Raw genomic sequence first — 13248 nt, 5'->3', positions numbered from 1 at the left:
TGGACCAGTCATTCAATGTTTGTCTCTTTCCCATTCTCACTAACCCTAGCCAGTCGAGGCATATAACTTCCCATCCTGAGCCTGGTTCTGCCAGAGAGACCTTCCTGTTAAAAGGGAGTTGTTTCTTTCCACTGTCGCCACTGTGCTGCTCAGGATGAGAGATTCTGATGAAGTCAAGATTTACACAATCTGCTTGCTATGACAGAGCTTTTTATTTTTTTTGGCTAAGTGAAATCTTATAATTCATGTGAATGCTTTTGTATGGTGCCCTGAGATGGCGTATGTAGTCCATTGGTGCTATGTACAGAAACTAAATTGTAACTGCAAAAAAGGTTGAATCATGTCATCTGGACTTCGTTTTTTTTGTTGATGACAAATGACATGATTCAACCTTTTTTGTTGTTATATACCTGGATGACTGAGAAAACAAACTTTGTAAACTGTAACTGAATAGAAACTATCGATGGGTCATATTTTGGTTGTTAGTCATTTGTGGTAAAAGTAAAGAAACAGAATTACATTTTATTTCTACAGGGTCCTCATTATCTTGTTTTAATGAGTCATAAATGTTTAACCTAAAATTATCTAAAATAAAACTGACAAAGTGCATATTACTAATATGAATAAAGCATTGGAAAAATTATCTAATCTGATGATTTTTGAAATTCTTCAATTCTAAAATAAACCAAAAAGGAGTGAAATGCTATCTTTAAGTGCATGATATAGTCATTGGATTTATTTGTTTGTAGTGGTTAAAATATTTTATTACTGGAAAAGCAAGTCGAGCCTTGTGAAGTGAAGGTAAACCTAGCAGGATCCAAGTAGAGCGGATATGTTGGATGCTTCATGCTTCAGGGCATAGAGTCATTTATTTTGTTGTTTCTCTCTGTTTTACTCTCCTCTGTGTGACAGGTTCATTTCCCTTCCCAACGGGGTTCTTCAGATTCTGGAGGTGACTAAAGAAGATGAGGGTGTCTACCGCTGCCTTGCATCCAATTCTGCTAGAAAGGACATCAGTGATGAAGGCCGACTTATTGTCACTACAGGTGAGTGCCGCTCCAGAGCTTTACAATCTGTGACGAGGCACAACCTGAATCTGCCAACTCAGTCTCTGAAGCATCATTTAGATCCACGGGTTTGAAAGACGTGTTTGTTCGGTGCGGACAAAGAAAAGACATCTGAATTTAGTGTATTTTCATTATCCGCATATTCATTGAAATGAAATCTTTGCAGTGATCAAGACACAAGAAAAGTTTTAATTCGGCCTCAAGGTGGCTAATGTCTTTAAATACAATCTTTATGCTTTATTTCAACTTTTACAAGCATAGCCAATCCTCTTTAAAGTATAATGTAAAGATATAACATAAATTATTGTTTACAATATTCTTTTGACTTTGTGCCAGAAAAAAACAAAGTACAAACAAAACGTGGTTCACTGTAGAGGAGGCCTAACCATCATGAGTCATTTTTAGTAAATATTTGCAGATATAATGATGGAATGATTGTAAATATGTCTATTTCAAGACATTCCCTAATTTTTATACCACTTGGATTTAAAAATGAAAAACACTGAATTTAAAAACATGACAACACTTTGGCAGGGGATCCATCTAAAAATGCCTAAAATGCACTTGTTCACAAAACATGTTTTTTAGAAGTGTCCCTGAACTCATATTCTGTTGTTAGACAGTGCTGCAACATCACAGTTACTATCACATAATGTGTTTAAAGAGTTTAGTGGACAAAAAAATATATTTTAATGTTCATTTTGATAGGTTTGACAGCTATAAAACATATTTTGGCCTTGAATTTATGTTATCCATAAAACAAATAACATAAAATTGAAATTCTATATTGACACATAATGCTAGTCCTGGACATTTTGGGCCATGTTTCAACTTTGCAAAGATTTTTTTAAAAACAAAATCTTTTTTTTTTTTTTTTATTATTTTGTGTACAAAGAGCCAGAGCGCCAGATCTAGCACACCTTGACAATTTTAATTTTGAAATGATTCATGGGCTAAAAGCCAAATTGCTTGTAAGAACAATGTCTGATACGTGTTTTCTACTAAAGTTCTTTGTTTATTTTGTAAAAATAGAAAATATAAAAATAGAATAACTTTACGCTGCTAACCACATATCAGATCGTTTCTACTTCATGTACCACCTACACATGTACCGTACTCGCCGCCATACACATTGCTTCGCCATAAGAGTCGCATCTATTATGCGTCACCGCTGACCACCCAGAAATGTGGGCTGGTGTTGTGCCAAAAATTGATTGGCTGCCATATGGCGGCCGCGGGAGCATACACGGGAGGACTTTAACAAGAATTTAACAAAATTAACACTTAAAAACAATTATTTGTTTGCTCGAAATTATACCAAAGGTGTGTCTCATTTTAACTTTTCCTTAATTTTCATTCAACCTTTATTTAGACAGGTAAATCCCATTGAGCCTCGAGGACTCATTTACAAGAGAGACCTGATTTCAACAAAGAATGATGACAACAATGGACAACAGTGACAACAATAAACAGTTATAAAAAGTCATACAAATTGTTATTATTATTTTTTTTAACAAATAGGATGGCTAAAAAAAGAAAAGTAACAAAAAACAGGTAGATTCTAAGGTGAATGTAGAAAACTAAAAACAGGAACATGTAATGCACTTTCACAGTCAAATCAGCTTCATTTCAAAATTCGATTTGCAGAAGCGGGAGCGCGCAGAGTGAGGACTCACTGTGCATTTCTTCAAAATTTACCAAACTAACCACCTAAAAACAATTATTTGTTTGCCCGACATTATAGTAAAGGTGTGTTTCAGTTTAACTTTTCCTTAATAAAAGCACATTAATGGTCAAACCAGCTGCATTTTGCCTGGGCAGCGTGGTGAAATGCTGGTTTTACATTTGCTCCAGGAGTTCTGGAGCAAGACGAAAGTGGCTGTATGGCAAGCCAAGTGTGTCATTAATATCCACTTTTACCTATTAATGAGACACTTGGCTTGCTATGTTACTCGAGCACTCTCTAGTGGCTGAAAATGGTAGTGTTCAATATTTTCCATGTCAGAATGAATGAAATTGTCAGATCTCAGCCAAAAATTGGGTTATAAATATGGAAAAAAATGAATAACATAAATACATCGCTTTGCTGTATAAGTCACAGGGCATGCTAATTTATGCAAAAAGGTGTGACTTATACAGCAAAAAGTACGGTACTAATAACAAGTGTCTCTAGTCTTGTCTCCTAATTATTTATCTAGATTAGAATATTCTGATTATTTTAGATGTATTTTTGCATTTATTATTGGTCTGTTTGCATTTATTGTTCTGTTGTGTATCTACACTGCGTGTTGTATTTTTTTGCACGTTATGTTCTGTGTTGCACCATGATCCTGGAGGAATGCTGTTTCGTTTCATTATGTACTTGTACGTAGATGAAATGACAATTAAACCTCTCTGACTCTGAGTCTGACTAAAGTAGAATCTTTAACTTTACGTTACGTAAGAAATTCTCTTACATTTATGCTGCTTGTCCTTCAGAATTAAAACAGAATGTTAGAGCAACTATAGTGTCTATGACTCTACAGTGTCTATCGTCATTTTCTTCGTTCGTTGTTGATAAATTCTTAGTTTATAGTTCAACTTCCATAAGGCCACTGACATTACAGTTTGACTTTTCTATTCAATGAGTCGTGATGTTTAGTTGTGCAGGTCAGTCTCCAGTAAGAACTCTTTTTTTGTTGTTTTATTTACCGACTGAACTCACTGATGAAATGCTACCATGACAAATCCAGTTATGCGGTTCCTATACAATTCCTGTTCAGATGTTTAAGTTATTGGCCTCTAAGTCAGTTTTTATTTTTTATTTTATTTTTTTTATCAAATCAGTTATTCTCATCATGAGCATTGCATTGTTGACACTGTGTTAACCTGCATATGACAAATAAACACTATAACATAACATAAGCTTTTCTTTGCTATCAGTCAAGGCAACAGAAGACTGTCAATCGGCTGACTCTAAATACCTGAAACCACCTATGATGGTCAAAACAAACTATCGTATTATTTATTTATTTATCAAATTAATCATCAGCTCACAAAAGTTTTTTGTTTTTTTTCCTAAACTTTGACAAAAAGATTTAATGTAATCAAGGACAAAACACTGGCACATATCAGAGTTTTGATATAATGCCCAATTTGTAGTTTTTTTTTCTTCCAGGTTAAGCTTTTTAGAGAAAGGTCAAACTTCTAATATCACCCAAAACTTCAGGGAGAATTCTAACTAACAAACAATGAAATTATTTAAAAAAAAATGCACACATCTTTATATAAAATCACACAAGTAAGATCATAAAGAGGAAAAATCATATTAACCAGAATATTATGTAAAAAATAAATAGTGGCTTTAATTCTGTACAGATTAACTTACATATTTTTTTAATATTATTATTTATTTTTAGTCTAAATTCAGGATCTGGGCACAGCTTGAATTTCTACCTTTGTGTTGCTGAACTGCAGGTGAGTTAAGCACCGCTATCCTTCAGTTAACTTTTGTGGGGGAGTGGTGGCGCAGAGGTTTGAGATGCAAACCTGTGATCAGAAGGTCACATTTTTTTTGTTTGTTTGTTTTCTTTTTTTAAAAGAAGGTCACCGGTTGGAACCTCCCTGCTAACCGTAACGTCAAAATGTGGGTGAAGCGCCCCCATCCGCCTCCACCCTCATTTTGAGCAAGGCCTTTAACCTTCCTATCATGATCCATGAACCTATGTCGAGTCACACAGAGGGCTGTGGTAGCTCGGTGGTTTGTAGTTGTGTCAGGAAGGACATCCGGCAAAAAGCAATTGCCAAATCCTCGTGTGAGTTCGCTTGCTGTGGCAACCCCTGAAGGAGGGAGCAGCCGAAAGAAGAAGATTTTTTCTATTTCAGACTGTAGTTTAAGACACAGTAGAGGCTTGGGCCTCGTCTTCATCCATGAATTTCTTCATCTATAGTTGCTCTAACATTTCCAGGATTTTTCCTCAGAATAGTTTGCTGTTGTAAAAATAAACTCATACTGAATCTGTTATGCGTGTTTACATAAAACAAATGTCGGACTGCTTCGCTCAGTTTCATGGATATAAATAGCACACCTCACCACCTGCAGGCACCGTTTGACAGCTCGGTGAGGTTTTAGAGCGTTTCTTCTTAAAACGTGGATAATCCGACACATTTAGCAACTTTAAAGTGTTCTTTGCTTCATCTTCTCTTTGAGCTTTACTGCACCCATACCCATCGTACAGTATCTATTATCTTAAAGACCCGCTCTGCCATGCATTTGTTTTCAAAGGCAAACCGATAGGCAATGTCATATAAATAACAGTTTGACTTTATTTAATCCCTGTGGTTAATTTATAATGTGGTTATTGGACGTCAAGCCACTTGTGTTGAGATCATTGCCAATAAAATTGCTTGCGCTTGCACCAGCTGCACCTTGGGGATGGATGTGCACTCAAGAAATGAGTATTTATTACGTCTATAAAAAATGTGCTTTGAATTACATCCTTTGTCACCGTGGAGCAGAGGAATTTCTCAGTTTTGAAGCCATTCCACAAATTGATAAAATGGTTTACCTTTTCTGCTTTTGCAAAAAACATAATTTATCTGTGATCTCCTTCTCCATGTCAGCCTTGAGGCCAAACTCTTTGTGCCCAGATATCTTTGTCATAAATATGTTGCTTCCTGTTTCTTCTGATTTATTTCAGTCAGTGGTCTGAGCAGTGGTTCACCTCAGTCTTTAAATATGTTATCTGTAATATCACTGAAGGATACTCTAAGGTGTGTACTGCTATTTTTGTTGTTGTTGTTTTTGTTCTTTCTTGTTCCTAAAAATACCAACATGTTTGAAAACCTGTACTGATAATTTAAGCTATTTTTAAGTATCCACTCCTACCATATAAAAAGAAAGGGACTGATCTAACGACAAATGAAGTCCTGTGTCTATGAATCATCAACAGTTCCTTTTAAAACAGTTCAAAACACTTTAAATACTGACAAAAAAGTTTAAATCATGTCATCTGGACCATTTTCTTTAAGTGAGAAACGTTTCGTCCCCCATCCAGCGGACTGCCTCGGTCTGTGACCTGTCAAGCAGATATGTCCCATAAGTAGCCTTCACTGCTGTGTTTCAAGCCAAACTCCTGTTGCAATCTCAGAAACAGGCTTTTAACATGTGCAAAACAGTTCCATCCAAAACAATTAATCATCATGTACAACAGTCAAATGTTTTAGGCCAGATGGCCAACTTGCTACTCACAGAAACAGCCTGAGGACACCAAGGTCAAAGTGGTTCGGAAAAGGGTTGTAAGCTTTGATTGTTGTACATGATGATTAATTCTAAAAAAGTTAAGTCTGGTCCTCTGGACATTCAAAAAACAAAACAAAGCAAAACAACAACAACAACAAAAAGTAGAAAGGTTTCGTCTTTCATCCGAGAGACTTCCTCAGTCTGAGGTGCTGTATTCAGCTCAGTCTTATAAATAGCACTTTCTCGTAGTGGATCAACCAGTTTTGCTGCTGACAACCAAAACCAGCTGATCACATGATCAAGAAGGACCATCAGCCTAACAATCACAGCATTGTAAGAGGGGGACAGTTGAACACGGAGGCCTCCACCCCTGTTTAATGATGGACAATTTCTTTTCACAAAGATGGCCTCCTTTACTCCTCTCTCAAACCATCGTTCCTCTCTGTCCAGGATGTGAACATCTTCATCTCTGAAAGAGTGACCGCTGGCCTGGAGATGAGTGTAGACCGCAGAGTCCTGGCCTGATGGTGTTGCTCTTCTGTGCTGGGCCATCCTTTTGGCCAGTGGCTGTTTAGTTTCTCCGATGTAAGACTGATCACCCTCCTGAAACTGAACAGTATACACAACATTGCTCTGCTTGTGCCAGGGGACTGGATCTTTGGGATGAACCAGTCTTTGCCGTAATGTATTTTGGGGTTTAAAAGCCACTGGGACATTGTGTTTAGAAAATAAACATCTCCGTTTCTCTGATACTCCCTCAACATATGGAATGACCACTGGTCTGGGTCTGGGTTCCTCCTTTTCACCTGTTGGCTGACTGGAGTCCTGTTTGGGTTTCTTCTCTGCTTTCAGGAAGGCCCAGTTAGGATATCCACATTGCTCTAGAGCCTGTCTTGTGTGGGATTTCTCCTTCTGCCTGGCTCCTGAGTTAGTGGGGACGCTGTCTGCTCTGTGATACAGAGTCCTGATGACTCCTAACTTGTGCTCCAAAGGGTGATGGGAGTCAAACTGCAAATACTGGTCTGTGTGGGTGGGTTTGCAGTACACCTCAGTTTGCGAATGTCCTCTATCAGAGACTGAGGCCTCACAGGCCTACAAAGCCAACCTGCCATTTTTACATCTTCTCGTGTGAACTTTATACATTTATCCACAGAGTTGATGTGGTCAGTAAAATGTTGGACTTCCTGAGATTTAATTTTAACCCAGGTGTCGTCAACATACCTGAACCAATGACTTGGTAATGTCCCTGAAAAGGACGTCAAGGCTCTCTTTTCTACCTCCTCCATGTACAGGTTGGCAACAATAGGAGAAACTGGAGACCCCATAGCACACCCATGTTTCTGCCTATAATATTGCTCCCCTTTATTTGTTGTTTTGCTTTATTTTGTTTTTTGAATGTCCAGAGGACTAGACTTAACTTTTTTAGATGTTTCTACCTGGATTATTGAGCATGCATCAGGATATGATGATTAATTGTTTTGGATGGGTGTGTTGTGCATGTGTTAAAAGCCTACTTTTGAGATTCCAACAGGAAGTTGGCTTGAAACACAGCAGTGAAGGCTACTTATGGGACAGATCTGGTTGGCAGATCATAGACTGAGGAAGTTCTCTGGATGGGGGACAAAAGGTTTCTCACTTAAAGAAACTGGTCCAGATTACATGATTTAATTTTTTGTGTTGTTATCTACCATGATGATTGAGCTTAAAACCCTTTTTTTTATTTTAAATACTGGTTTCCTTCAAATTAGATAGAACGCAAAGATTTTCTTATACACAGCAAAGTTCACGCTGGCAACCAAAATGTGATAACATTGTAGAACTTGTGGTTCAGGTCATCAAAGATTCAAATCACTTTTGGGTTTTGATTGTCAAATTAAACAAACATAGAACAACCTTAACAGCAAATTCAAAGGTCCTATTAAAACAGTTCTTGTTCAGGCTTCAGCACACATTTTTGTTGTTACAGTCCCTAAAGATGCCCTGAGCTCTGTCGTTATCGTCGCACCGCCTCAGAATGCCACCGTCATGCTTGGCCACCCTGCTGTGATGGAGTGTATGGCACAAGGTCACCCAAAACCACTGGTGTCTTGGAGCAGACGAGGTACAACTCACAAAGGCCCTCACTTGTTTTGTCCCATCCATCTGTTTACAGCACATTAGTTCATCACTTTTATTTAAGCTGTTATACGTGTTTCAGAAAAAGGCACATACATATTGTTTCTACATATGTATTTTTGTCTCACTGGTTATCTTCTGTAGGTTTCTTGATTTACATGAGTTTATTTATCATATTGGTTTATTTTCACGTCAGCACGCACAGGGTCTTACGGCGGTTTTCTTTTTTTTTTTTTATGGAAATTGCACAATTTAAAAATGAAATGTCCTCTGCCACTGTGTGGTTTCTCCAGTCTTGTCCTGCTTCAGCAGTCACTCCCTCGTTTACAATTTTCTGTATACCAAATCACTCAAACATTTTATGATGTTAACATTGTTGCTTGTTTGTTTTGCAGTAAAGGTTTGAGCTGGATTCTTTTGCAGACACTATTATCAGCATTTTGTTTCATTGATACATTAAGAATGTTAAGAAAATCTTCTTTCCACACATTGGTGGGTAAAGTGAATAGGGGTATTTATGTTTTATTAATGCAAAACATAGACATATTTGAATAATTCATAAATGTCAGTATGTTTTGTTGAACTCTGACTGAGAAGCCATAGAGCCACTTGTTGGTCAAATGGTGAGATGACATGTCCGATAGTTTGCGTTCTGAATTTCCTCTCCCTTCATTCTGTGTGTAAGGTCATGAAAAACTGATGAATGATCTCTCCTCCTTTCAAGACCAGCATAATTTTATCCCATCTATTAGATCTCTCGTTGGACTCTCATGCCTTAAGTTGTTTTCTCTTTTGATCAGACGGAAAGCCCATTTCCACTGATGTGGTTGTACTTGCTACTAACCTGGTGATACGGGACACGAGGCGTCACCATTCTGGCGTCTATGTCTGCCGAGCCAACAAGCCCAGGACTAGAGAATTTGTCATCGGTGCTGCTGAGCTGCATGTGCTTGGTAAGAGTAATGTGATTTTGTTTAAAATTATATTTATAATGGAATGGAATGCCTTTATTGTCATTATACAAGTACAATGAGATTGAGAGTCACTCCTTTTTCAGTGCAAACATGCTTAAAAACATATCTAATAAATATAACACAATATAGATATAGCACTATGAAAGTAAAACATAAAAGTTATTTCACAATTATATAAATTTGAATATTGCACATTATGGCTATTAGTAAGGTAATTAAGAGGTAAGCTAATTAAGAGTATGACATGTTAGTAGTATTGCACAATAGAAGTCCAGAGGTTTGGGACGTTAGATTATTAAATCAGTGCATGTGTGAGTTCAATGTGGGGATGGCTTTGGGGAAAGAACCTGTTTGTTCTTGTTCTGATGCACCTATAGCGCTTCCCTTAAGGTAACAAGTCAAACAGTTGATAACCCGGGTGAGAACTGTCCTTGATTATGCTTTTTGCTCTGTTGATGCAGCGTGATGTGTAAATGTCCATCAGGGAGAGGACAGAGCAGCCACTTATCTTTAGTGCTGTCTTGACTACTCTCTGAAGCCTCCCTGTTGAGAGTATCTGATCCATTTCTTAGAATGGTGTTATTGAGAGTACTATGAAATATGTTTAACTGATACTTTACACAGTTGAAGCTAAGCACCAGCCACTGGTCAGTCCCTCTGAGGGACCTATACACGGTGTTTCATTTTGGTTTAACCTATATATAACACCCTTGTTACAAAAAGTGGTGTATTCTATTTGCAAATGTAGGACAACACTGAAAAGATCTTTCTATGAAATAGAGCAACAATTTTTGGTGTTCTTTTAAAATGTACAAAATGACTTTCAAAATGTTCTCTGGAGGTTTATCTTGTTCATGTGAGCGTTTTGCTTCCTTCGTTCTTTAGCCCCTCCGGTGATTCTTCAGCCCCCAGAGTCAGTGTCCCTGTCTCGAGGAAATACAGCCAGATTTCTGTGCAACAGCTCCGGGGAGCCTCCTCCTGTGCTGCGCTGGCTGAAGGATGGCCAGCTCATCAAGCCGTTCAGACGGGTGAAGACGCAAAGTCCCGGAGTGCTGCTCATCAACCAGCTGGCTCTGGAAGATGCCGGCTACTATCAGTGCATAGCTGACAGTGAGCTCGGCACAGCCTGTGCCACTGCCAAGCTGACGGTCATTGTGAGGGAGGGACTGCCCAGCCCTCCTCGCCACCTGTCTGCAACGCCGTACTCCAGCACCACTGCCCTGCTCACCTGGGAGAAGCCTGAGTATAACTCGGACCAAATTATCGCCTACTCTGTGCACTTCCAGCACACTGCAGGTGGGTGTCCTGCACTGAAAGTGTACGGTCATGAGGTGAGCAGGTCTACATTTTAAAGATGAATATTTTTACCTCAATTTAGGTTTTGACAACGTGGAGGATCGGTTTGCTGTAAACAATGAGACGACAGAGTATCTCTTCAAAGAGCTTCTCCCTCATACTGCCTACACGTTCTTCGTTGTGGCATACGCTCCCATGGGAGCTAGCCCCCCCTCGCTGCCTGTCACTGTGGAGATGCTGGAGGACGGTGAGTGAATAAACTACTGCACAAGTAAAGAACAACAGCACACAACACAGGTAAAAATAAATAAGACCAACTTGGGCCTTCCTATGGACTTTAAGAGACTAATGATCAGTTTCAGTGTGGTCATTTGAAAATTATAAGAAGTAGTTCAATTAAAATGTGACTAACTATATATTTTTGTTTTATTTTGCATATGTCTGTTACAATTTTCTCTTAGCAAAACCCTGTTCTGGTAAAATGTTTTAAATGTTTCACTAAAATAAAAATTGCTACACTTTGTAATATCCTGCTGTCTAGAACCTATGCAGAACTTTAGGACGGGCAAGAATGGTAAACTCAGTTAATTACTATGTTCCCTTTTTGTCCCCCACAGTGCCGAGTGTGCCTCCCCAGCTGTCTGTCGTTAGTATGACTCCCACCAACATCAGGCTGACGTGGCATCCGCTGTCCTCCCAACACAGTCGAGGAGCTGTTACCCGCTACCGAATTGATTACAACCCCCTGGATCAGGGTGTGTAACAAATAATTTTTGTAACACTTCAGTCCTGTTGTGGAAAAGGACAGTATAACTTACTGTTGTGTGTAAAACTCCTGAATTTCTATCATATTTTTGTTGATTAACTTTATTAATTCTATCTGAGTATTTTTGTTCTCCATTGTGGAGTAAAAAGGGCTTATTGGAAATACCATTCATCCTTTTTTCCATCCGTCCATGTGAGCATAATAACTTACCGCCATGAATGTCTGTCCATCTTATGACAATTAAGTGAGGTACCAAGTTCCATTTTAATATGTGGCTAGATCTGGGTGTAAGAAAGGTCACTATCACATATTGGGTTGCCCTGTCAAAATCCAAGACAGTCATCGCCGTATGTATATGTAAACTGACAGTCCCTATTGTTTGAGGAAACTATGCTTTCTAGTTTTTATATTGCTTGAAAGTGTAAATTTCTCAAATGATTGGGGTGGCCCTTGGGGTGACCAAATCATAATGTATTGTGGCCAAGGCCACTGTTGGCCACCCCCTGGCTCTGCCATTTGTCTGGTCATGAATAAAATTGATTCCTCCACTCACCAGAATCTGTCACTCTGCACCGCTTTGAACACGTAAAAATAGTCAAAAACTTAAATGTATACTGACACACAGTGTAACTCCTACATTCTGGAATATTTTGCACCAAAAATATTAAAGTTTACTTGTGTTTCCTGCTCAATTCCAGTCTATGAAAACCACTTATCTTAAAATCTACAAACTTTCACTATTCAAATACCTCAGCAATGGGGACATTGACGTACCGATTGTTCTAATACCACCAATCGTTAGTGCTTCTTCCTATAGCATAAGTTAATGAGAGAAAGACTATAGTATGCATATTTTGGGGCAACTGTAGCTGAGTGGTTAGAGCAGTCATCCGCCATTGGGAGAGTTGGGGGTTTGATTCCACCATTGGTCACATGCTGAAGTGTCGCTGGGCAAGACACTGAACCCCTCATTGCCTCCAATGTGTGTCTCATCAGTGTATGAATGTGATAAAGCTCTGATTAGTCTTTGTAAAATATAGAATAGTGTTGTATGAATGGGTAAATGAGGGCACAGAAAGTGCTTTGAGTATCTTTATAAGATAGAAAGGCGTTATATAAGTACAATCCATTTTCCATTCCATATGTGAATTAATTCAGTAAGGGCACCGTGTTATTAAAAAATATATCTTCATTTCTCTAATCTAAGCTAATCATACCTGTGCAGCTTCACTGAAAACTCCGCCACAGCATAAAAACTGTACAAAATAAAAATAAAAAAGATTTCCATACACATATGTTTGCATTATGTGTGTTTTACAGTGGACACTGTATTCTCAGTGGAGGTGAGAGGAAACGAGACTCAGTTTACACTAAGAGAACTTCATCCGAACCGGATGTACCGTCTGAGGATATCAGCTGGAACCATTGTTGGCTTTGGTGCTCCCTCTGAGTGGGTCCAGCATAAAACATTAGCCCACTACAACACTGACCATACCCTGGGTAAGAAAACCACTACAGCAGATCAACGAGTATTTATTAACCTGTTTATATCTATTAATTCACCCAACAGTTGTAATGTAATGAGACATAATGTCAAACCCACATATTAGAGCAACTTAAACCTTAAACCTTTTTGCATGTCAAAATTCATACTTGCCGTCATTAAAAAAATAGAAAAAAAAAAAAATATATATATAAGGGCAGCACGGTGGCGCAACTGGTAGAGCTGCTGCCTCTCAGCAAGCAGGTCCCTGGTTCAAACCCCAGTCCAGAGGCCTTTCTGGGTGGAGTTTGCATGTTCTCTCTGTG

At 38.5% G+C, this 13248-nt stretch overlaps 1 protein-coding gene across 1 annotated transcript in view; it reads left to right on the top strand.

Moving 5' to 3' along the window:
* igdcc4 (immunoglobulin superfamily, DCC subclass, member 4) overlaps window positions 1–13248 on the top strand; it is a 46659-nt gene that overhangs the window by 23143 nt on the left and 10268 nt on the right. Inside the window, exons 4-10 of the mRNA XM_037693830.1 lie at window positions 913–1046; window positions 8255–8389; window positions 9204–9356; window positions 10263–10673; window positions 10756–10920; window positions 11291–11428; window positions 12760–13041. Coding sequence (XP_037549758.1) covers window positions 913–1046; window positions 8255–8389; window positions 9204–9356; window positions 10263–10673; window positions 10756–10920; window positions 11291–11428; window positions 12760–13041 — 1418 coding nt within the window. The remainder of the gene's footprint in view (window positions 1–912; window positions 1047–8254; window positions 8390–9203; window positions 9357–10262; window positions 10674–10755; window positions 10921–11290; window positions 11429–12759; window positions 13042–13248) is intronic.

The sequence above is a fragment of the Nematolebias whitei genome, chromosome 2 (genome assembly GCF_014905685.2).
Source record: "Nematolebias whitei isolate Nwh7 chromosome 2, NemWhi1, whole genome shotgun sequence".
NCBI classification, from domain to species: domain Eukaryota; kingdom Metazoa; phylum Chordata; class Actinopteri; order Cyprinodontiformes; family Rivulidae; genus Nematolebias; species Nematolebias whitei.
This window is presented reverse-complemented; position numbering and strand designations above follow the sequence as displayed.